Source organism: Haliotis rubra, unplaced genomic scaffold (assembly GCF_003918875.1).
Source record: "Haliotis rubra isolate DU_JTF1 unplaced genomic scaffold, ASM391887v1 Scf5, whole genome shotgun sequence".
NCBI classification, from domain to species: Eukaryota; Metazoa; Mollusca; class Gastropoda; order Lepetellida; family Haliotidae; genus Haliotis; species Haliotis rubra.
The window spans coordinates 2,976,365-3,001,501 of NW_025767190.1; the positions used below are offsets into that span (position 1 = coordinate 2,976,365).

The 25,137-nt window shown below is 39.2% G+C and overlaps 2 protein-coding genes across 4 annotated transcripts; one reads left to right on the top strand and one right to left on the bottom strand.

Moving 5' to 3' along the window:
- Positions 1–2,365: 2,365 nt before the first annotated feature.
- Positions 2,366–10,265, bottom strand: LOC124291719. The gene is made up of 5 exons (XM_046728790.1): positions 10,093–10,265; positions 6,914–7,054; positions 3,982–4,084; positions 3,279–3,458; positions 2,366–2,882 (listed from the first exon to the last, which is right to left on the bottom strand). The coding sequence occupies exons 1-5, from the start codon at positions 10,197–10,199 to the stop codon at positions 2,550–2,552; spliced, it is 864 nt and encodes a 287-aa protein (XP_046584746.1). The 5' UTR covers positions 10,200–10,265; the 3' UTR covers positions 2,366–2,549.
- On the top strand, positions 2,650–24,910 carry LOC124291718 (U4/U6 small nuclear ribonucleoprotein Prp31-like). Of its 3 annotated transcripts, none has more exons than XM_046728789.1 (13): positions 2,650–2,736; positions 10,806–11,080; positions 13,556–13,636; positions 14,504–14,601; positions 15,605–15,714; positions 16,084–16,135; positions 18,527–18,644; positions 19,385–19,542; positions 20,255–20,472; positions 21,172–21,244; positions 21,937–22,065; positions 23,759–23,860; positions 24,256–24,910. In XM_046728789.1, exons 2-13 carry the CDS (start codon positions 10,852–10,854, stop codon positions 24,364–24,366), a joined length of 1,479 nt encoding a protein of 492 aa, XP_046584745.1. In that variant the 5' UTR covers positions 2,650–2,736; positions 10,806–10,851; the 3' UTR covers positions 24,367–24,910. The 3 variants fall into 3 exon arrangements, with proteins under 3 accessions (XP_046584745.1, XP_046584744.1, XP_046584743.1); XM_046728788.1 differs by lacking the exon at positions 2,650–2,736 and adding an exon at positions 10,404–10,517; XM_046728787.1 differs by lacking the exon at positions 2,650–2,736 and adding an exon at positions 10,445–10,543.
- The last annotated feature ends 227 nt before the right edge of the window (positions 24,911–25,137 follow it).

The window sequence follows — 25,137 nt, forward strand, 5'->3', positions numbered from 1 at the left end:
CTTATTTGTAATAATAGTAATATGTTCTTCTCCTTCATCTGTGTATGATGGAACCATTTAAGGGCGTTTTAGGATGCTGCGTTATGTCACTTGGAGATGTCGTTCACTTTCGTCGGATGATTTTTCTTGTGATATTTTAAGCCCGCCTCGGATACAAACGTCAGTAGGTCAGAGGCATGTTGGGTATTTTCGTGTCCCGCGTGGATTGACTTGGCGAATTGCTTGCCAAATTTAAGAAAAACAACAACATTTTGTGACTAAATAACCACGTGTAATTGGGAGTACAAACGCACATTTTATGAGTATTGTAAAATACGTGATAATTGATGGTTATGTTAGGATTAGCTACAGACCTATTCTGTGAAATAAACCCTGATACCATAACCATATTACATGAAATTAAAGTACTGTCGGAAATGCTAGAAAAATGCGTTTTAGCCTTAATATCTTTATAAAGGTGATAAATGTACTATGTTGTCAATATATCAACTCGTCTATTGTCTACCTAATTTTTATTTCAACCGATTTAACACTCCCATGCATTTAAAGGGCAGGTTACAGGAGAGAATTTGGTACCAAAACAGCAACTTAAGATTTTTTCAGAGTTCAACAACAGAAATCTGAAATAGTCTTTACATTTATGCTAATAATACAGGTGGTGTAAAAATATGAATTAACGTGTTTCTTAAACAAATAAATGTTGAATGTTTGTGTTACTTTACTTAATTATCGTTTCTTCATTGAAGAAATATAATATAAATGTTAAGTCTTGATAAATAAGTTTCCCGTCATGCATGCACATCTTTATCACAGCGTCCACTATGGCCAACGATTTGCAGTCGATTGTTGCAAAGGTTTATAGTTTTTTTCTGCATAAAAAAGACAGAGGTAAACCTTTCATTAGTTTAGAAAGGGTTTATTACAGAACTTGTAGAGCTGTTGGCATGTCTTACGAACAAGTTTACAATATTGTAAACAAATCAGACAAGACAGGGACCGTCTCAAATGCAAAACCGGGACGGAAAACCATCCTTGACAACTTTGACAAGGGAGTGCTTAGACGGGCGGTCTACAAACTTTATGAGAAGAATAATATATATATTCTAAAGAAGCTACACCAGTGACTTCGTTAAATCTTTGGCCAATATTCACAACTAGATTAAACTGACCGAATTACATCCATATTTTTTCAATAAAATATACTGTTGACATGCAAAACATTTATTAAAACGTTGCGCCTTTCTACAATCAATCGATAAGATAACACAAGTGATAGGATTCTTTCCAATGTACAGTAATTCGTATGTTTATTTCAAAACAAACACACATACACAAATGATCCCTTACATAACCGATACGTATACTTTACGTACACATATTCAACATTTTGAAGAAAACATCTATTGTGATGACCCCTCGCCCGAGCGTGTGCTCAGGTGTCAATTTCACCTGTCCATACCGTGCATGCTGATGACGTAACACAGGCAGTTAATGTTTGTATCAAATAACGTCCCACTACCCCTTAAGTTTTTGGTATTTTCATCAGTAAAAACACATTTTAGAGCATGTCTCAAAATTTATTCCCTCGGTCTACATTAGGTAGATGTTTCTTGAAGTGATATTTGTTATTTAAGTAACTGTCATACCTCTGAATTTTAAATATAAGTCAAAAAGCATTTTTCTAGCATTTCCGACAGTACTTTAGTTCTGTGTTTGTGTGGAACACATACCAGTGACAGTTCCCGGCTAATTCAGGTATATTTTCCTTCCTGAATTCAGCTAACAATGTATTTGTTCTTTTAAAAGTGTTCAGTAAATCGAGAGTACCTCTTTCAAGTACGATGATATCATGGAGAGTAATGGTAAACAAAATGAATACATTGTACTACATTTTGGTGAAAGACAAACAATCAATTCACATTCTGTAAGAATGTTGTTTTCCGTTAGCTTAGTTCAGTTATTGCAAACCTAGATTTACAAACATGTTGTGCAAGTCAAAATTTCTACACAAGTATCAAGTGGCATACACGTTTACCCAAATCTCATTGAAATCAGTTCTTTGTTCTACACCTGTATCAGAAGCACTTAGGTCTATTTTAAGCAGCGATTTAATACACCTTAACAGAATAGACAATTGAAAATTTACCTGTATAATCGTACTGTAACTAACCTGGTCGTTTTTTGTTGTCCAAGCAAGGTTTCATTAAGTCCCACACAATATTATTTATACTGCTCGAGAGGTTCGTTTAGTTCGTTCCAGCAGTAACTGCTTTGTTTTCCCAAATTATAATGTTCAATGGTATAGTTTCAGCCATGGCACAAATAAGAACATTAACCCACCTTGAAAACAAACACTGAATAGGAGTAATCTTTGATTGCATTTATAGGAAGCATTTTTTAAATCATTTTTTTGATATAGTTGGATTGTAACTCACTAATCCACCATTCACTTATTAGCTTGCAAACGGACGCTTCCAGAATTAATTACATTAAGTTTACTTTTTGAGCAGGAAATTAATTTCATTCTTTCTACTCTTGAAGACATACATTCATGGCAGCGATGTCCCACGCTGAGAAGGAGTGTGGCCCCCACTCATCCCTTTCCGTAACCTCAAAGATTCCGATTGTGGGCTAAAGAGTTCTTGTAAAGCATGGATGAGGGTATTGAAAATATTGGAAACTGTAGCACGGCTGATATCAAATCTTTGGGCCAAATCAAGATCTTTGCAGTTCATGGTAAGTTTCATGAGAGTTATCAAAAGCTGATTTTCCATGGATATAGTTGAAGGTTTCCATCCAGCATGGTAGTTGAGGTCAAAGTGTTCCAGCCTGGAGCAGATGATCTTGAAGACTTCGTAGGATAGGTTAGTGTAGAGTTGCATCTGTAAATACAAATTCACAACCATTACTTACTGTATACAACATATTTAGTGCCCAGTCCTCAAAAGTCTTCCTACCTAAACACTTATAAACATTTATTTAGTGGAAACACCCCACCCACCCCACACACGTTTGCTTACATTGTATACATACCTATTATTATTTTCAGGTGTGCTAACAATATTATGCTGCCACTACAATTAAGTTGACAACCATGTTAAATGCAACAGCAATATTTTAAGTGTGTCTTTTTTATGTGTGCAAGTGAGCTACAAGTGACTTAATTAAGTTCCCATTATTTTCATTTTTTAAGTGCCAAGGGTACAGTAGAGATAAATGAGAAAGCAAGAAAAAATTATGATATATACACTGTTTAAATATATTATTTGTTAACCAACCTTTTCTTCACTGTCACTTATATCGTTGATAGAAAAGGCTGAACGCCTTCGGTTTAAGGAACGGATCTCCTGCTCCAGAGACTTGATGGTGGCCTTCAAGTGTTGGACTTCTGCGGTTAACGAAGTCAGCTTCCCCACACACTGGTGTCCACACTGTATGGCGTAACTATGTTCCATAACCTAGGGCACAAATATTGGTATTGGAACAATAAATTCAGCACAAACATCTAAAAAGGTACAAAATAATCAAATTAGTGATTATAATGTGCTATATGAATTTTAAACAAGAAGACAAAGTCATCAATATCCCCCGCAATGGCAAAATACTTTTCATGAATATGTCTACGAGTTATGATTATGTCAAATGTTTTGATGTGCATATAGAAAAGTGGAAGGAGACTATTGAAAGGTTTTTAAAGTTCTGCTCCAGAAAGGAGCACAACCACCAATTTCAATCTAGGTCAAACTTGTTGCCATGGAAATGCCAAAAATATTTTATTCAGAATTCCAAAAACTATCAAAAGGCACCAGTACACCACCAGTCCAACCTATGTGCCACGTTTGGTGAAGAAATATTGAACGGTTTTAAAGTTCTGCTCCGGAAAAGACAAATGTGCAGGGAGTCCATTTTAATACCCCCCCCTGCAAAACGCGTTGTGGGGGATAACAAACATTGAGTAATACTGACATGCACAATACTTACTACATCTGTCCTTCCATTGTGTTCAGGTTCAGCTGGGACATCAGGACTCTGAGCCAGTGGGATTGCTGGTACATCACTGCACTCCAAAGGCACACTCCTCTTTCTGTAGGAAAATTATATTCCGGTAATAATCATAAATATAGTTGCAAGCAACGATCAGGGCTCCTTGGCTTTAGTTCTATCTAGCCTATTGTGTCTCACATATCTGATGAAAGTAGTAATAGTTTTAGTTAATATGAATAACATCACTGCTAGTCGAATAAATTCATCACAAAACCTTTTTTCTTAGATCAAAAAATATCACTTGGGTATCATGGATCTCAAAACAGAAGAACCCTTTGTTCAAACAGGTATCTTAATTACCTCTAACAATCATGAAGAAGATATGTACCAAACGGTGATACTTTTCACATGCACCGAAGAACAGAAACTGATCAGCTAACTTTTGAGATACATACGGCTAACTTTCACTGTGTTCTCTAAAGATAGCAACTAAAGAAGGGTAAGGAAAATATAATTTCACTTGTCCCTCTGTTGTGTCGAAATCAGATGGTTGGTTTCAGAGTTACGGGTGTTGGAATTGTATTTGAGGGCTAGAAATTGTCCAAAATGGAGCCAGAACACGTTTTTGACAGGCGAGTGGATCTTCCAAATACAGCTGGGGTCGCGGGGTTCATTTACCTTTCAAATAGATCCGGAGAAGAAATAGTTCTCTCTTTAAAAGGCGGTATCTCAGTTGTTCTTTGGTCTACAGTCAAAACAATTACTGTTCTGGAATAACCAAGACTTCATCTATAATCCTGGCACTTTTTGTGAAGAATTTGCACAATGGTTACTGGACATCAGTTATGGAAAGTTTGGAATGTCTACAGCTGATGGTTCGAGCTCAGCACATTTTGGGAGCAAACTACTAAGAAAACTGCTGAAAAACATGGCCAAAAACTGAAAACAAACATAACACGGTACATTTTAGTGACTTGACCTGTCCAGGCAAAATTGTTGGGAATTCGATTGTGCATCTGAACAAGAGATTTGGAAGTGTTGGAACAATTAGTTCTTGAGATATTTGCTGTCAAACTTTGAACTTTTGGAATCAATTTTGAATTATCTCCCCTTTGTTTTTGGGCCTAGAGCCTAGAGATTTTTAAGGGGAATATCAGGTGGGCATCTGTGTGATTTTTTGTAAGCGATTCGGAGCATTGGTTTAGGAGGTATGTTTGGTACAAAATCGGCGGAATAATATCTGGACCTCCATCTCCATTACTCATCTCCTTTACATGTATGACATCGAGCTCCTTGCCAAAGGAGATACCAATTTGAAAGAGCAGGTTCTCCATGTCGAGTCCTTTTCTAAAGATATTGGCATGACATTTGGACTCGACAAATGTAATACTCTTCATTTGAAACATGGCAAGGCAGTTAATGGTTGATCAGTCAAGTTACAGGGGGGGGAGGAGTTATTTAGCATCTTGTGGAAGATCAAGCCTACACCAATCTTGGAATGCAAGTTCGAGACAAGCTCCAGAGTGCCCAAATTCAAGAAAAACTTCGGGCCGAGTACAAACCTTGCTCAAAGAAAATCTGGAGCTCAGAGCTAAATGCTCGAAACAAGGTCAAAGCCACCAATACTTTTGCTGTGCCAGTCCTCTCCTATTCCTTTGGAGTAGTTGATTGGACAAAACAAGACATCCAGAGTCTTGACCACCTAACCAGAAGGATCATTTCTGATAACAGAGCCCACCACCACCCTCGTTCCTCCCTTAACTGTTTATATATGCCAATCAATTCTGGTGGTCGGGGTTTGATTAATGTGGAGGCTCTTCATGATAGAATTTTATTGTGTACTTTTGCACATATTTATTTATCGGATGATCCTCTGGTGATGCATGTGATGACTCATGATGAAAGCAAGGAATTCCACAGCTATTTTAAGTGTGCCAAAGTTGTTGGACAGAATCTGAAATTTGATGTTGATTTTGTTGAAGGCAGTGTACTGTTGAACGGTACAGCGATGGGAGTAAACCAGGTGAAGTCCTTTACCAAGTGTGCCCAGAGTCGGTCATTTGTGGAGAAGCTTTCTGAGAAGCCATTGCATCATGTGTACATGCAGTGTGTGGAACAGAATAGCAATCCCACCGACTCCTTCGCCTGGATGAAGTCGGCTGGTCTCAAATGTGAAACTGAGGGCTTCCTTTTTGCTGCTCAGGACCAGTCACTTCCCACTCTCAATCGCCAAAATGTGATTCTTAAAGAAAATATTAACATGAAATGCCGACTGTGTAATGAATTTACAGAGACTGTCCAACACCTTGTCAGTGGATGCCCTTCTTTGGCACAAACAGCATATCTAAAAAGACATGATGGCATGGCTCGTTGCTTTTACTACCGTCTACCGCAAGATTCAGGAAAAGCATACTAAGTATGCGGACCTCGCCTTTGAAATGTCTCGCTTGCATCCCAAGTACACTGTCGTCAGGCTCCCCATTGTTCTCGGTGCCCTTGGTTTGGTACCTCCTGATCTCTTGGCGCAGATCAGGAGAGTGCCCGGGTTCTCCACCGGGAGCACAGCCCTTCTGACACTCTGGGTAATGCAGAGGGCTGCAGTGTTGGGGACCCTTCATATTCTCCGGAAAGTTCTTGGTGGGTTCGACTAGGCAGTGTTTCCTGGGAAAAGTCCCATTCGCTGTCTGGGCTGCGTGTAGAGGGGGCGAGGGCCCTGAGCTGATGATGAGCCTTACCAGCCTGACTGTGCCAGGATCACTCGAACCCTCTCTGCTGCATACTATCTTTAATCTGTAAAATAATAATAATAATATCGAACAATTACAATAGATCTCCTGCCTAGAGGCAAGGAGCCCTAAGTATAAATACAAATATAAATATAGATTATATTTAAATTGCAAATGTATGTCTTAATTGCAAAATATTATACCTCCTTGGTTTGGGATCCTTGAACTGAAACAGTTTTCCTTTGTTGTGGGGGAAAAATATTGGATCACCATCCTTTGAGCCACCTTCAAAATGACATGAACAAATCCTGTCATTTTCGGATGTTGGGCATCTGTCGACCCTTCTGCAATTACAGAATAATTTAAAATAACAAGTAAAACCTAGTAAGTCCAATCCACAATTAAGGTTGAAGTACTACAGTACTAAATTGAGGTTTGAGTTACATACCATGTTATGGATCTTGTGTAGTGACTTTTTTATATTTTAATCCTATGGCTATAAAAAAAATCATTTGATTCAAATTATTGACAAAGAATTATCCATTAATTGTCAAACTACATAGGTGTTAATACATGAACAGCATGGTTTGCATAGGCCTACTAGTCAGCATGGTACTTGTAGTTAGGGGTGACTATTGAAGGGGAAACAACTATCATGGCTATTGATAGTCTATTGCAACATGCTACTGTGAATCAGTGATAGCGATAGTCTATTGCGACCAACTATTGCAATAATTTTTTTCTCTCCTTGAATTGTCTCATTTGAAGTCATTTCCCAAATGAATGTATAGTTTATATGAAATAAAAACAAGCTGAACAAGCTGAAGTAGTTTCAGTTTCTTTTGATAACTATTTTCTATTGTTACTCGCTAACGTTTAACCAGAGAGAGTAGAAGACGGTGAGTGGTCTCTCCTCAACAAGCCTCTTTGGGTATGCCTCGAGTCGTCACGTGACCAGTTTAGCCACTATGGCGGCAGCTTAAGTTTTACGATTGAGCCTGATATATTTTCAAGAGCTGATTACATGAGCTGAGTGTTGTGACAACTGAAAACCTACCTGGTAGAAGGAAAGTCACCTATTCTGTCAACTGTCACTTCATTTTAAGTGAAATCATTGTTATTAGTGTCAGCATTAGTACAGTAGATTCGTAGTAAAGTTTCAAGTAGGCATGTTGTAGCTCACTGGCTTCCATTCTCGGTACACAGCGAAGAAAGACTAAATTCTATCGATAAAAAACTTCTTTTGTTAAATTTTTAGAAGGGAAATATACCTTTAGTTGAAAGGTGTTTGCAAGTAATGGTGATAGTTTTATAAGTTTTAAAAAAATGTTAGGGTGTATTTGAGGTGTCTGAAAAATATGACAGACTGCCGATCTGATCAGATCCGCCATTGAAATACTACAGGGCGATGTCTGAGTGTTTCTAGTTATTATTCCAAAAACTACTTTCACATACACCTGTATTTTTTATGAGGGGAATATACCATCAGTTGAAAGATGTTTGCAAGTAATAGTGTTAGTTTTATAATTTTAGAAAAATTGTTAGAGTGTATTTGATGTGTGTGAAAAATATGACTTATCGACGATCTGTTCTGATCCACCATTGATGCTTGATTTTATAGTTCTAAAACTTCTTTCTTTCTTGTTGATCTTAGTATTTGACAAAACAGGAAAGGTCTTTACAACGCTTTGTGATAGTTTTAAACTTTCTGTATTTGAGGCCAATTGAGGGGTGTGTGACATTCTGTCAATGTCCATGCCATTTCACACATGCAGGACAATATCTGAAGGCTAAATTACTAATGTAAAAAAGACTCATAGTGGATTTAAAAAGAAGAAATTGACAGCTGTTGTAAAGGGCACATGCAACCAAAAAATCAAACATAATTAAAACACAATTATCACTTCTTCATGACATATAATATGCATTGCTGATTATGAGAAAAACAAATAAACAAAATTATAAGCGTATAATCGAAGAACAAAAGTGCAATATTTTGTACTTGGGTTTACCTCCCTCGAAACGAAGCAGCCGGGATACCGAACCCAGTCAGAGCGGGTGTGCACTCAAGTGTAACGGCTGGTTCATTAACAGATGCCGCCTTCACAGCTCATTGTGTGTGTATATAAAGAGATGTTGGGTTTTGTAAATACATGCTCATTTTTTGTGTATAACATTTTGCAATCAACAGACATCATAACATGTCATGTGTTCAATTATCACACCTGCCTGTCTGTGTAATTACATAATGTGACAGAGACCAAACTCGGGCCATAAATCAATGCGTTTTGTTTATGGTGTATAGCCTGATTGGTGTTAAGTTCAAATTGCATGTGGTCTGTGATCGCAGTTGTGTATTGATTATTGTCATTAGCAGACAGGCAGGCAGACACACAGGTGTCAATAAAACAAGACATTGAGTTTTGTCTGTGACAGCGACATTATCACAGTTAGAAATTGTGTCAACGCTAAATAATGACATTGCTTTTAAGTATCTAACTGAGAAAGTGAATCGGTAAGAAGAACGTGTGGTGAAATAGACAAATGAAATTATATAAACAGTTTATTTACTGTCATAACATATAAAAAGCTCGCGCCTGTGAGATATCAACAAAACATTATAAAATGGCTCACACCAAAGCCTTCACTGAGTATTCACCCGACAGCCCGCTTCCAAGTTGCGCGAACCTATTTCACTGCGCACGTGCTATGAGCGCAGCCAAGCTGTTGAAACCCGTATTCCCCAGAAAAGTCTGGGGAAAATTAGTGAAACGTTTGAACTCCGATTTCGCGCGTTTTTTTTCATCGCGTTATTTTTCAACTTTATAAGTTGAATTTGCATTTTTGACGCTTTGTTTCGGTAAGTCCATACTGAAAGGAATCAGAATCTGCAAAGTTGTGTTTTACGTTGCATGTGACCTTTAACACATGTGTTCTAGCGTTAGTTTTGTGTTCTTTAAATTGTTTGGGAGGGGTGGCCGGGGTGTATCATTTATTCTTTAATTCATTCACATATGTATTTCTTTCTTTTGTTCTTTTTCTTTCTTTATTTCATTCATTCATTGTAAAATTTGGAAGATGATTTAGAAATTGAGAGAAAAAGGCAAGGGGAACTCATAAGCATTCAACTTAAACAGAAAAGCACTGAAAGATTTTAATTGCGTAACAGATCAATTCAAACATTTTATCATAATTGCACTGTACACATCTGTGTAAATATATAAGGAAACATGCATGATCATATTGACAGTATAGCTTATGCTTATTATTAATTGCTATTGGAGACTCAACATTTTGCAATCCATCGAGGCATCATTACAGGTTCTGAGACGACTCGACTCCAGAAAAAAAATGGTAAACCCGTTTACTCTGGTAATCTTACCTTGACAGACGACCCCATAGGCTTCGTTTCTTGGCCGGAAACCTGAAAAAGCTGCAGAAATCCCGATTACTCCGGTGATTACACCCAAACACGAAACAAATAACCATGCTTTTACCGTTCGAAATTTCTCGCGATTAGAACGACTTGGCAATGTTCTCCTTGGCGGGCGAATTAGGAACGTATTTGGCGCAGCGCAACTGCTTTATGTAACCGGTTCTCCGATTGGTTTTGTTTGTCACCGGAAGTTGTCCACCGGAATGAGAATGCGCGGGACTTACACTAAGCTGGTTCCTGGCTTCCTTGCGCCAAAGTATGCGAGACGGGGCCCAGCTTTAGACTTACACGAGGGTGTGGGAAGGGAAGTAACTCTGAATTAAAAACCTACACCGGAAGTTTACCTGTTTACGTTTCTCAGTCGTCCACATGTGAATTTAAACGTTGATTCTGCACGGTTTGTAACCCTCAAAGGGGCGTTTTTGTAACAAATGTTATTGACTTGTAGCAATTTCATTACGTTAAAATGTTTGGCATTGTCCAGATAACTGACTATGTGATGGGGACAGTTACAGTGCAGATCTTAGGCTAACATGATGAGTTGTTCAGTGACAAAGCTCTAAGACAACAAATCAAATGTCGCTAGTCCAAACGCAATCCGCTAAACTAAATAATAATAGAGTGAGAGTCCTTTAACAATTCTTATTTCTTATTTCCAGATTTTGAAACGTCTAAGGTGTAGTGACTGAGTAAAAACTACCAACTATGTCTCTTGCTGATGAGCTCCTGGCTGACTTGGAGGAGGGCACAGAGGATGTGGAACAAGATGATGGAGAGAATGTTGCTGAAGTTGCAGATGTGGAAGATGTTGTCATGGAACCTGAGATCCAAGCAACACGTGTCACAAGTGTGGCAAAGTTACGTGACAGTCAAGAACTGGCAGACATTATGAGCAATATCAAGAAATATTCATCACAGTCAAGGATGGAAAGTGGTCAGATATTACAATATTACTGTTTAAGACACACACATACACACACACACAGGGGCTTGTATTGCTGAAAATAATACGTCCTGGGTCCTACAAGCGTACATTGATATCCATATACATATAAAGAAGGAAAGGGATGTAACGCACACAAACTTGTCAAACACCCCCCTCTCGTAAATGGGCGAAATCTGGGTGGGAAATTGTGAAAAACACAGCTGGGATTCTTACTGAAATAAAGCCAGATGAATTCCCTTTCGATTAAATCCAAAATTGTCAAAATTGGTGCACTATTGACCGAGTAACTTTGCTTGGAACTCAGGAAAAGACAACTTTTTCATTTGTACGCCAAAAACCTGCCTACGAAAATCATCGCCTCTCGTGAAGAAATACTAAGTATTTCAATGGAAAACATTAATCGGGCGAAAAGACATAACCTTTTCAGAATCGCTAGATATTCGCTTTTCGCATTACAACATCTCAAATGAAATGAGTTACTGATTTTACCTGCCATACGACTTTATTGGAAAATTAGCGATGTATCGAAAGTGATCGAGGCCACCATGTTTGTCCTTCACCTTCAATAGACTCAAGCACCAACGACAAGCTACTCTATTTAGGAAATAAAGTTCGCTCTACCCCAATGTGTCTTGTAATAAAGTATAGTTTTGCCCTTAACTATTATAATTAAAGCACGAGGACGAACTTTATTTCCTAAATATCGCGCCACCGAAATAAAAATAATAGTGGTATTTTATTTTTAACCAATCAGAGAGTAGCTCTCGTCGTTGGTGCGAAGTCTATTGAAGGTGAAGGACAAACATGGTGGCCTCGATCACTCAAACCGCTAATTTTCCAATAAAGTCGGTATGGCAGGTACAATCAGTAACTCATTTCATTTGAGATGTTGTAATGCTTAAAATATCTAGCGATTACGAAAAGGTTATGTCTTTTAAGCCGATTAGCGTGTTTTCCATTGAAATATTTCTAGTATTTCTTGGCTGAGAGGCGATGATTTTCGTGAGGCAGGTTTTGGCGCATAAATGAAAAGTTGTCTTTCCTCGAAGTTCCAAGCAAAGTTACTCGGTCAATAGTGCACCGATTTTGACAATTTTGGATTTAATCGAAAGGGAATTCATCTGGCTTTATTTCAGTAAGAATCCCGGCTGTGTTTTTCACAATGTCCCACCCAGATTTCGCCCCTTTACGAGAGGGGGCTGTTTGACAAGTTTGTGTGCGTTACATCCCTTTCCTTCTTTATATGACTATGGATATCAGTGTATGCTTGTAGGACCCAGGACGTATTATTTTCAGCAATACAAGCCCCTGTGCACACACCCACCCCACCTCCACCCCCAACCCCCAAAAAAAACACACCCCCAACCCCAACAAAACAACAACAACCAACCAAACAAACAACAACAACAAGAAACCACAAAAACAAAAAAAAACACCAAAAAAACACCAACAACAACCATAATCACTGTGTATAGATATGATAGCTGCTTCTGCCTGTGATATATCATGGAAGCTTGTGTATTTGATAATTTTGAAATTGTATTCTTCCAGTGGCAGAATGATTCAACTGTTGTGCATGCTGTTATAAATTTGGCGTAATTATTAATCTATTTCATTTACCGTATTTTTGTCTTTTATGGTAAGTTAATGCAGATTGTGAATATACTGAAGCTGACAATTGTGTGCCCACATTAACCTTTCGTGAGCATTTGGTAGGTCAAAGTGGAACTAATTTAAGTAATTCTGAGGGGAATAAAACCCTATATTTATGGCTTAAGAACAAGGTTTTAACAGAGTGGTTGGGATGTTCCTAATTTTCTTGAAGCCTGTAGAAGCCATGTGACAGTAACATTGTACATCTTGACTGTTACTATGGTACATCTTGATTGACTTTATGGTACATCTTGCTGGTTACTACTGAAAATCTTGATTGGTACTACTGTCAATCTTGATTGTTGCTACAGTATGTCTTGATTGTTACGCCGGTCAATCTCAGGGCTCGATTTAAGAGATGTTAACCTACTTGAGCCAGGTGCAACCAAAGATAAAAACCTAGTTGCACCAGACAAATTCCAGTTGCACTGCTTTTATTGCAATGAATAATGAAAGAAATATGCTATTGAATTATTTCAATGTTTTATTCAGAAGTTTAACCACTCAAATATTGACTGGCACCTTGTGCAAGTTAGACTAATATCTAGGTTGCACTTTGTAATAGTGGGTTGCACCAGTGCAAGTCACAAAGCCTTAAATCGGTCCCTGAATCTTGATTGTTACTAGGGTACATCATGATTGTTACTAGGCTATGGTCAATCTTGATTGTTACTAGGATACATCTTGATTGTTACTACGGTCAATCTTGATTGTTACTACAGTACATCTTGATTGTTACTACGGCCAATCTTGATTGTTACTAGGGTACATCATGATTGTTCTTATGGTACATCTTGATTGTTTTTGTAGCTGGCCCCTTGGAAGCAAATCCTGAGTACAAGCTGATTGTCGATGCAAATAACATGACAGTGGAAATTGACAATGAAATAAGTAAGTGATCATTATCATGATAATCAACTTATTATCCGAGCCTATCTCCTTAACATTTGTGGTTTCTTGTGGATAGCTTGAACAAATATCACAATTTATTCTCTCTTAGTAATGCCACATTGTGTCATACATTTTGTCCAGGAAACATTTGATTCCCAAAGAAATTGGTCAATATTAAATCGTGAAGGACAGATGTATGATATTTGTTTTAAATGCTACGAGAGACAGTTGTCTGCATTGATCATTATGAAACAATAGTGATGGCTTCAGTCACTGTTATTCAGTGGTAATCAGGTCATGCGCAAACATGATACACAAACAGAGACCTATAAACTGCCACATTTGTTGGTTTTAAAGGTCCATTTCATAGTTTGGTAATCTTACACAATGACAGTGTAAACAGATTCATGAAAAAGCATAAAATATCACCTGACTTAAATGGGTTTGTTGAAAAATAGATGTGTGACAATATTTGCTTTCTGAAGGGTTTGTTACCCATGAAGGGCCGGGTTAGAATATTGATCTTCAGTAATCCATGCTTGTCTTAAGAGGCAACTAACGGGATCGGGTGGTCAGGCTCGCTGACTTAGTTAACACATGTCATCGGTTCCCAATTGCGCAGATTGATGCTCATGCTGTTGATCACTGGATTGTCTGGTCCAGACTTGATTATTTACAGACCGCCGCCATATAGCTGGAATATTGCTGAGTGCAGTGTAAAACTAAATTCACTCACTCACTCACTCTGATGGGTTTGTACAATATGGTGATAGCTTCAACACTTGTGTAACTGTACACCGATCAAATGTGAAATGCTTAAGACTCAGTTCTCTGGTAAGTTGATAATGTGACATATTTATGTTTCAGATGTTATTCACAAGTTTGTGCGAGATCTTTACTCCAAACGATTTCCTGAATTAGAATCCCTCGTCCAGACACCGATGGAGTACATCTCCACTGTCAAAGTAAAATTATGACTCATCTTAGTTGACAGTGAAAAGATTCTTTACAAACATTAATGTTAATTAAAATATCTTTGATACAGTTGAACTTCTTAATACCTGACTGCCTGTGTCAGCAGCATGTGGTCAGCATAGTCAGTGGTTCGATCCCTGACCAAAACATACTTCATGGTGGTCCTTCTGTTGCCTGCCAGTTCTCAGCCTTATCTAAGAGATAAAACAGTAGTACTGAGCTCAAAGTCAGTGTATTGTGTCGGAGTTGGGTGTTTATGTTAATACTGTGGGATGGTATCTCAGTGGGTCAGCTCTGTGAAACTCATTAGCATGATAACTGTAGACTTGTACAAGCAGCCACGCACACACACATGCACATGCACACTCACACATGCCATGCATATCAGCTGTATCCTTATTTCATCTCTTAACACCCACAGGGGAACCATATCAACTCAAAGTCCTTGAGACAGCAAGTGTTACTGAGTTATTTATATGATGAGTGTTGATAATGGATCAGTACTGATGAGAGAGAATTTTGTTGAATAAGGGTGTGATTGTGCTGAAACGTTGTGTGCAGATAAAAATATGAAGTGTTTTTTAGACACGTTTATTTGTGATTACACAATGGCATTTAGAAAGTGGTCAAATGTGACATGTTGTGATTGTGATTACACTTTCTTGGTAAAGTACAGATTTTAGTTCTTTTGTTGGGTTGAGGCCCATCTGGGATTCGATCCCACACACTCAGAGTCAGGCACCTAATCGCAAGCACACAAAGTCAGCGATCTAACCCACTCAACAAGAACTGTTTCCACACGTTACTGAGAAAGTGTAATTCACACTAAACATTTAGGAATAAATACAGCACATTTCTTCACTGAGAGGTTCAGTCAAAGGTTACACATTCAGTCCTAGTTTGATTGATCCCACGCTTCTCCAAGTAACTGTATATTACTGGCATGTTGTAATTGTAATGTGATGATTGCATGTATTTTTGTAAATCATTCAGGAACTTGGCAACAATATTCTGGAGATGTCCAAGAACAATGAAGTTTTGCAGGAGATTCTCACGTCGGCCACCATTATGGTGGTCAGTGTCACGGCCTCGACCACGCAAGGGTAACTGGGATGCACACTCTGATACATTTCATCACTTCTGGAATTAGTGGCTAGAAAACATGCCAAAACTAATATCTCTATGAATTAAACTTAAACCTAACTTGCCCATGGATATATGCTGACTGGGGGAAATGTTGTTTTGTGCACTGTCAGCAGTATTCAAGCTCCCTCAAGTAGGCCAACCCCAAATGATATAACATCGTCATAATATTAGTTGTAAATAGTGATTTGATAATACATGCAGTTGCATATATTGAGCATTTCATAATGTGTTAATATCTAGGAGGAATCAAGCATTAAGCAAAAGATTGTCAACATGAAATCAGTTTAATTTCTGATATATATTGTGTTTGCTTGTCATTGTTCCAGATCAGTTCTATCCACTGAAGAGTTTGCTACTGTAATGGAGGCTTGTGACATGGTAAGATTATTCACTGGTATAAGTTTATTGTACTCATTAGTACCAATGTTGACTAAATGATGAAGGTGATGTGGTTTTAATTAGTATTGGTTAGGAATACATATGACTGCTTTTTCTAATCTGTCTTAGTTAGAAATGCACTGTAACATTTACTTTTTTTTGAGAGAAAAATATACATAAAGGCAGGCAACCATTTTTATCGTTCTGAGGGTAGGTTTTCTGGCAGGGTAGAGCCAGTGAATAAAGTTGGTATCCTTTGTTGTCATTTATGGATCAATATGCTGATACGAAAGGTTGTTACAAAAGGGTCTTTGGTGTTAACAAACATACACTGTCTCTTTTCTATTGTTGTTCAAGTCACAGCTGACTGTCAAGGTTCTAAACAGAACTGTTATCATTTGAAAATTTTCATCTAGGATATTAAAACCAGTGTGAAGTTATCCTTTAGCAATTGTAGAAATCTTTGGAAACAAAAAACTCCTGGATCCATGTTTCTGTTCTTGTAGACACCTGCATGTTGTGTGTCTTTCCCAGAATATATAGTTGTTGGATTTATCTGAAATGGTCTATTTATTATATATATTTTGATGCCAAAATGCAACCTTTACAATAAGTTGTCATCAGAAGTCAGTATTCTGTCACATGTGCCCAAAATAGTTACTCATTAAAACTTTAACAAATAAAACACACATAACAAGCAGAATTATGTTACTAAATACTGGCAAACAAGGGCAAGTTGGACCGGCGCAGAGAACGCATTTACGAGAAGTAGGCGACGAGCAAACCCATTTGGTTTGTGAAAGGAAGAGCAGATGTAGACTAGTGCACATGAAATGCATGACGATGAAATTGATTCCGCGTGTAGCTGCATACGCCTTGCTCATATGACTCTCACGTCGGTGTAGCAACTCGCACTACACTTGATCGCGGACAACCTGGGGCCCCTTCGATAACAATGGCAAGCACCAGTGGGCAGCACTCGTACATGCTGCTATGGGTCAACTGTCAGGTCGGTGCTCAACGTATCCTTGTTTGCCAGTATGTATCTTTGATTTTGGGAAGAACAAGAAACTTCAAAATAATATTTAGAGGTGTTTTGTGGTGTGTAAATGGGAACGCGCATTAATACATGTAAACAACACTGTGGCAATCATGACAAAGATCAGAGGCTGGATTTGTGGGATGTTTGTTAAATGAAAGACAAACAAGAACACTATAGACAGCTTGATGTCTGTGTTTTGTTGCATAAATGTGAAAGGTAAACGAATAGTCTATTGCTGCCATACATGCTAAATGCCTTGGAAATGCCAGCTAGTTAAACGAGTTTTGGCATTTTCTTGCCATGTGCATGTTTGACTTAGACGTTGTCAGCAGATGTACTAAGGGAGGCAACTTCCAGGGATGGTAGCTCTGGAGGAAAGTAGTTCCATCATTCCAGGCCCATAAACATACTGATTTATATATGCACAATACTGAAAATACTGATTTATAATTTTGCAACTTTTCACACTCATTTATATAATAAAATATCTTACCATGTCTCATTTTGTTGCTGTATGGGACATGTGACTGCAGTTGGTAAAGTAATGACAGGCAAACTCTAAACATATATGATGTCTCACTGACTTGAGCAGCTTTTCTTTGACAGTCGCTCAAGTGGGCTGACAGATGGATTGCTGTTAGATACAGATGAGATTCAGGATATATGCCATTGCAGAACACACTTGCATGATAAACTCTCATGATGAATTCTGCTACAACATTAAAATTGTTAGAGAATTTAGGTGTTCTGGGCCTAGTTGCACAAAGTAACCCATTGTAAGTCCCATTCTCTAACAAAGACTTAAGATAGTTGAAACAGTAAAGGTGCATTCTCATGGTGTATCTTGTAGTAACAACTTGTAGCTTGAAACACGGTTGCAATGTTAGAACAGTCTAATTGTAACGATTTTAAATTGCACACAGCGAGTTGCATCCAAATTGTAAGACAGAACTAATTCCTATCACTAGTTGCAGGCTTTCAACCTATCAAGTTGCTTAGATCTGTGTCCAACTCAGAGTGATTTCCCTTTGTGTTGACAAAAGAAGAAACTGAATGGTGGATTCTTGTTGCTGTGGCTTCCTGTTCTGTCTTAGTGACTACAGTATATATATATATATTGACTTTAATGTTTGTTTCTTGATTAATCACGTAATGTATCCATGTTGTGGAGCTATATGTGAGAAACCAAACTTGGTACGATCTGTATTGTCTCTACAAGTCTCAAGCTACACACTGTTACTATAAGCTGCACCCCGAGAATGCAAGTTTAGATTGTTTTGTACAAGGGGTCCACTGGATGTCAGGAATATGTCCACTGTTTATACACGCCAACATTCATCTTTCTTCAGGCTATTGATCTTCACAAGTGCAAGGTCAGCATCTTTGAGTATGTAGAGTCCAGGATGTCCTTCATCTCCCCAAATCTGTCCATCATTGTTGGGGCCTCAGTAGCAGCTAAACTCATGGGTGAGTCTCACACATTACCCCCCTACATGGATTGTTTTGTAGCTCATAACTTGAGTGCACTGACTGACTGAGTTTGGTTTTACGCCGCTTTTAGCAATATTCCAGCAACATCACAGCAGGGGACACCAGAAATGGGCTTCACACATTGTACCCATGTGGGGATTCGAACCCGGGTCTTCGGCGTGACGAGCCAATGCTTTAACCACTAGGCTACCCCACCGCCATTGAGTGCACTGAGTTATTATGAGTTCAAGCAAATCTGATCTCTCTCTCTCATCTCTCACTCACTAACACACACACACACACACACACACACACACACACACACACACACACATTTGTATAGCGCCGATATCCAGCTCAGCTGCTCAAAGGTGCTTTGTTTTTTTCGCTCGATCACTGGATGTCAATCTCAACGGCATGTCGCATTATCAATCTCAACTCCCTGGGAATCATACAGATGCCTGTAACTGAGCTGATAACTGATCATTATACCCAGGTAACAGCTCTTGTTGCTTGTGGTTTCAGTCACTGATGTGACTGTCACTTACATTCATTACAGGTTGCCATGACATAGCTGGAAAATTGCTGACAGTGTTGTTTCAGTAGACTGATGTTCAGATAGGCAAGGCAGGCTGTGTGGATTAACAGGAGTTTCTGTGTGTCAGGTAGCAGATTTTGTACATGGAGTTGTCTCAGTAGTGGTATTCCTATATATCTGTCTTGTTGTTGATGTTCAGGTGTGGCGGGTGGTCTGACCAACCTGTCCAAGATGCCGGCTTGTAACATCCTGGTCCTTGGATCACAGAAGAAGACTCTGTCTGGCTTCTCCACCACGGCCATCTTGCCTCACACAGGTTTCATCTACTACAGTGAGATTGTACAGAAAACACCGCCGGTAAGTCACAGCTGTGTCGTACAGTTGTCAATACAAGATCCCTGATTGAATCTTGGATTGTACTGATACAAACTGTGAAGTAAAGATGATACATACTGTTTTTCTTAGGGACTGTTCATAATATGTGGCATGGAAAAGCATGTAGAATGTGAAACACACACACACACCCCAAAAAAAAGAGAAAAAAAAGAATTATGTACAAAGTGACAACCCCCCACCCACCAGTGCATGTGTACAAAATCTATGCCCCCACCTCCCCAGAACAAAATGGATGTCTCCCCTTAAAATAATCATCAAACCCCCACCCCCACCCCCACCCAAGCCATAAATTATGAAAGGTCCCTTAGTTCATAGTTTGCAATAGTATGGTCACATGGGAAAATCAAGTGTTCTTTAATCTCTTTTGAGTAGTATAGATATGTTTTGTATGCATTCTGTTGCTGACATGGTGACAGAGGGTCAAGTTTGGTGACAATAAACAAGAAATTCAGCATTACATAAAGAACAGTCTGTATAAGATAGTCCACAGCTCTATATAAACTGTGGTTTTCTCATAAAATATGCAAAAGAAGTGATAATTGCCTGATCAAATTTGTGTTACTTGTGTACAATAAACATGAAAAACAAAAAAAACCCCAGTAGTATAACAACATTGTGCTTAGTTACTAAGTGTATCTATACAAGGCAGTCCTTTGATCTGTTCGCTTGGCAGGACCTGCGTAGGAAGGCAGCGAGACTGGTGTCCTCTAAATGTACTCTGGCAGCCCGGGTTGACAGTTTCCATGAGAGTCTGGATGGCACCGTAGGGGATGCTCTGCTGGCTGAGATTGAACAGAAGTTGGACAAGATGACCGAGCCGCCCCCAGTCAAGTTTGTAAAGCCACTCCCAGCTCCGATTGATCCAGGGCGCAAGAAGAGAGGAGGCCGGAGGTTGGTTGTTTTGTTGGGAGCTGGGACAGTAACCAGTGGGTTATATAATTTCACAATAGAACTAATCAGATGGTGAAGCCTGTCAAAACTCATCTCATCTTGCATCTGAATCTCATTAGGCAAGATCATCTGAGCCTGTCATGTGGCTGTAACCCATGTACCTGATTGTAACAAACTGTGCCTGATACATATTGTACCCAATTACAACTATGTACCGTATGGTTAAACATTGTACATGATTACTACAATCTACCCTATGTTTATACATTTTGTACCCAGTCCTCACAATATACTAGAATTTTCCACATTATCCCAATTTGTTCGCACAATGTACATGTGGTTTACACACTGTCCCAGCTGATTACCAACTGTACCTGATGTTTACACATTGTCCCAGCTGTTTACACACTGTACCTGATGTTTACACACTGTCCCAGGTGTTAACACAATGTACCTGATGTTTACACATGATCCCGGGTGTTTACACATTGTTCCAGGTGTTTACACACTGTACCTGATTTTTACACATTGTCCCAGGTGTTTACACACTGTACCTGATGTTTACACATTGTCCCAGGTGTTTACACATTGTTCCAGGTGTTTACACACTGTACCAGATGTTTACACACTGTACCTGATGTTTATACACTGTCCCAGGTGTTTATACACTGTGACTGATGTTAACAAGTTTTGTTGCAGAGCACGGAAGATGAAGGAGAGACTGGGACTGACTGAGATGAGGAAACAGACGAACCGAATGAACTTTGGGGAGGTGAGTGGATAGTCACCTGGACCACACACTGTAGGTCAGGCCCCACCACATAATATTATCAGCAGATCAGTGATTCACTGGTGCTGTACTAACGCGATTATCACACTGGTATACAGCAAGAACATTATAGTGTACACAAGTCAGACACTAGCCACTGTTATTCTAATTCAAACTGACTTCCATTTGCTTGTTCTAGGTGGACCTGTTGATTCCCTTTCACCAGGTCAATGTTGGAGTATCTGTCTATTTCAAATAAAGACATGCAGTGTTTAGTTACCATATGATATACTGTAGATATAGTTTAGCTCCCCCTCCCTTACCATATGGTATACTGTATATATAGTTTAGCTCCCCTCCCTTACCATATGACCGCCTTCGTGGTGTAGTGGTTAGAGCGTCGGCCTGGAGAGCGGAAGGTCGCGGGTTCGATCCCCGACTGCGTCATACCAAAAGACGTTAAAATATGGTACTTGTTGGTCCCTGCCTGGCGCTCGGCATTAATGGGTACAACAAGACTGGTCGGCTCGGAGTCCGTATAATGTGTCTGAGTTGGGTATTCATAATATTACTTAAAGGAAATGTTCAAGTACACATGAGAATAACTTTGCTGCAATACATACAATGCATTATGAGCAGGCTTGGGTGTCATGGTAATTGTGTTTGTATTGATCAATGTATCACCTTGTTGTCAGATTGAAGAAGATGCCTACCAAGATGACCTTGGTTTCTCTCTGGGATCCCTGGGTAAATCAGCGTCAGGGAAGATCCGAGGTCCACCTGTCGATGCCAAGACTAAAGCCAGGATATCCAAGACACTGCAGGTTGGTACATAACTCACACTGCCTAGATAGACATGACTGAACATCCCCTTGTGTGTGTGAGAACTGCAATGTATGTCATGGGTGTATCATCTTACCAAATGTTATGGAGCTTTGCTTTGTTGATGATGTCCTACCGGGAACAGAGCCACTGGTTGTCTGGACAAGCTTGCTAAGGGTTGATATAGAAGCTGCCCATGTATACCACACACCCTGAGTAGGAACCAGTATGTAAACTGTTGATGATTTCCTACTGGGAACAGAGCCACTGGTTATCTGGCCAAGCTTGTTATCTTCGCCGCACGTTTAGTGCGAAGCTTGGGATATAATATTAGGCTCCGTCCGTCCGTCAGTCTGTATGTCCGTCCGTACGAATTGGAATATCTTAAGATCTGTTGATGAGATTCTTTTCATATTTGGTACCTAGGTTCATCTTAGGTTAAGAAAGGTCCCAGTCAGGTTTGGTGACCTTGAAATTCATTTCAAGGTCACAAGGGGACATTAACGTTTTACTCTTGTCAGCGAGATATCTCAAGAACTGTTCTCTAGATTTTCTTCATATTCAACACCAAGCTTTATCTAGGGAAGGTGCAGGGTCCAGTGGATTTTGGTGACCTTCACATAATTTTCAAGGTCATGGCGACACTTTGAAGATTTCAGCATATTGTTACGCTTGTCAGCGAGATACCTCAAGAACCATTCACTGGATTTCTTCATATTTGACACCAAGCTTCATCTAGGGAAAGTGCAAGGCCCTGTCGATTTTGGTGACCTTCACTTAATATTCAAGGTCACTGCGACACTTGGCAGATTTCAGCATGTTAACCTGAAATCACTGGATTTTCTTCATAGACTTTCAAGATTTCCCTTGAATGTTTTTCAATAAGCAATTTTTTTTAGTACCACTTTTACATATTTCATACACTATGACATTCATGTCAAGGTCAAAGTCAGTCTTGAAAATATTTGTGTGTTTGAAGAGCAAGATATCAAGAGAGGTTGACTGGTCATGTTTTTGTTGACATTTAACTTCATCTTAAACTTTCATTACTTTTTAAGTTTGATTTGATAATTTGCGACGGGGGATTATGGCACCTTAGTGACAATGCTTGTTAAGGGTTGATATAGAAGCTGCCCATGTATACCACACACCCTGGGTAGGAAGCAGTATGTATACTGTTGATGATGTCCTACTGGGAACAGAGCCACTGGTTGTCACCTAAGGACAGGTTGTTGCTGTGATCCCTGGACTGTTTGTTTGAATGCTGGGCAGATGTTATGCTGGGTGTAATGTGCTATGTGTGAGTAGCGTAGCTGAGGGTACAGTGTGTCCCTGCATGAGTGATCTAAGGATTGGATCATTATGATGTGACCTTGTAGATATATTGTACCTGTGTTTTCATGTCCTGAAGATATCCTTACTTGTGTTCATGCACGCAACAACTGGTTGCCTACTGTGGCACTTTCAAGCTGCAATGTGTATAAACATTTCCTATTTTGGTACGAACCATTATCTTCTTTACAGTCATACATGTCTCAAATAGTATGTTAAAAAGTATCAAAATGTAGCATATTTGAGATAATTCTTTCTCAATAAAGTACAGGTTCTAGTACTTTTGAGGCTGAGTCCAGTCTGGGATACAGTTGTTGAATCAGGAACAACTACTGTTGATTATACAAATTATTTTGTTTGCAGCAAAAGTTGAGCAAGCAGTCCAACACAGTGTGGGGAGGCAGCACGACCGTGAAGAAACAGGTGGCAGGAACAGCCTCCAGTGTGGCCTTCACACCTCTACAGGTGAGTCAGGGGTTACCTCTATGATGCTTTTGTTAGGATGGGCCTTATGTATTGCTTAACGTTGTCTGCAGTCCCTGGAGACAAACCCGTGAAGATCCTGGTTAGAATTGCTCTTCAATAACCCATGCTTGTCATAAGAGGTGACTAACGGGATCAGGTGGTCAGTGGTCAGCCTTGCTGACTTGGTTGACACGTCATCGCATCCCAATTGCGTAGATCGATGCTTATGTTGTTAATCACTGGATTGTCTGGTCCAGACTTGATTATTTACAGACTGCCGCTGGAATATTGCTAAGTGGAGACGATGACTGTATTGACTTATTGTTTGTCTGCAAGGCTGAGAGACTGTTCACTCACAGGTTTAACTCTGTTAACGTTTTGCTTCTCTTCTGCAGGGCTTGGAGATTGTTAACCCACAGGCAGCGGAGAAGAAGGTCCAGGAGGCCAACCAGAAGTATTTCTCAACGACTGGATCATTCTTTAAAGTTAAAACTGAGGGGACATGATTCTGCTAGAAATCTTCAGCTCTGTACAAACCAGGGCACCGTAACAACAGGCATTTGTTGACTGTTGTAAACCTATGTTATCACTAGCATTAAACGCTACAGTCTGGAAAAGGTCTTCATCGGGAAGTTAGCTTCAACATGAAAGTGAAAGGACATATCATGTGACTCAAATCTGAAAAGAATAATGTAAGAAGATTATTCATATTTGAGGACTGAATCTTCAGTTTGTAAATATAAATCTTAGCAGCTTTAGAAACTTTTGTAGAGTTACCATTGTTACTGGTCAGTTTGATCCAAAGACAGACAATGTCAGGAAGTATTGAGGCAGTGATGTCTCATAGCTTAAATACGCCTTTGTTGATATATTTAGGGGCCATGATGACTCAGTAACGTGGTATTTTGTCTGGGAAGTATGGATATGTGCCAGTGGTTCACAGGCCATCAACATGACAAGGTTTTGTTGTTCTTGCTGTATCATGCCTTCTAAGGTGTACATACCTGACTTGTGTCACAGATGAACAGGAATAAATGTAGACTTGTCAAATGGTTTGTTTATTGTTTATTGAATTTACATTCAAAGGTTCCACGATGATGCTTTCTTTTAGGGTGGTGGAGCCAAGTAGTTCGAGTGTTTGATTGTCATTCCAAAGTCATGGGTTCAGTTCCCAAATTGGTTTAACGCCTGAATATGTGTGACGCCATACAACTGTTACAAAAAGTAGGGGATATACAATAAAAACCTGTCGCAACTATGGATATATCTGTAATGAG

Bases quoted from the DNA above. Each gene is read 5' to 3' on its own strand.
- LOC124291719 (XM_046728790.1), bottom strand. From the start codon at position 10,199: ATGGTTATTTGTTTCGTGTTTGGGTGTAATCACCGGAGTAATCGGGAT. The intron at 7,055-10,092 runs GTAAGATTACCA...CTGTAATTGCAG, and splicing joins CTATGGGGTCGTCTGTCAAG to AAGGGTCGACAGATGCCCAA. The intron at 4,085-6,913 runs GTATAATATTTT...ATTTTCCTACAG, and splicing joins AAGGATCCCAAACCAAGGAG to AAAGAGGAGTGTGCCTTTGG.
- LOC124291718 (XM_046728789.1), top strand. From the start codon at position 10,852: ATGTCTCTTGCTGATGAGCTCCTGGCTGACTTGGAGGAGGGCACAGAG. The intron at 11,081-13,555 runs GTCAGATATTAC...TTGTTTTTGTAG, and splicing joins ACAGTCAAGGATGGAAAGTG to CTGGCCCCTTGGAAGCAAAT. The intron at 13,637-14,503 runs GTAAGTGATCAT...TTTATGTTTCAG, and splicing joins GGAAATTGACAATGAAATAA to ATGTTATTCACAAGTTTGTG.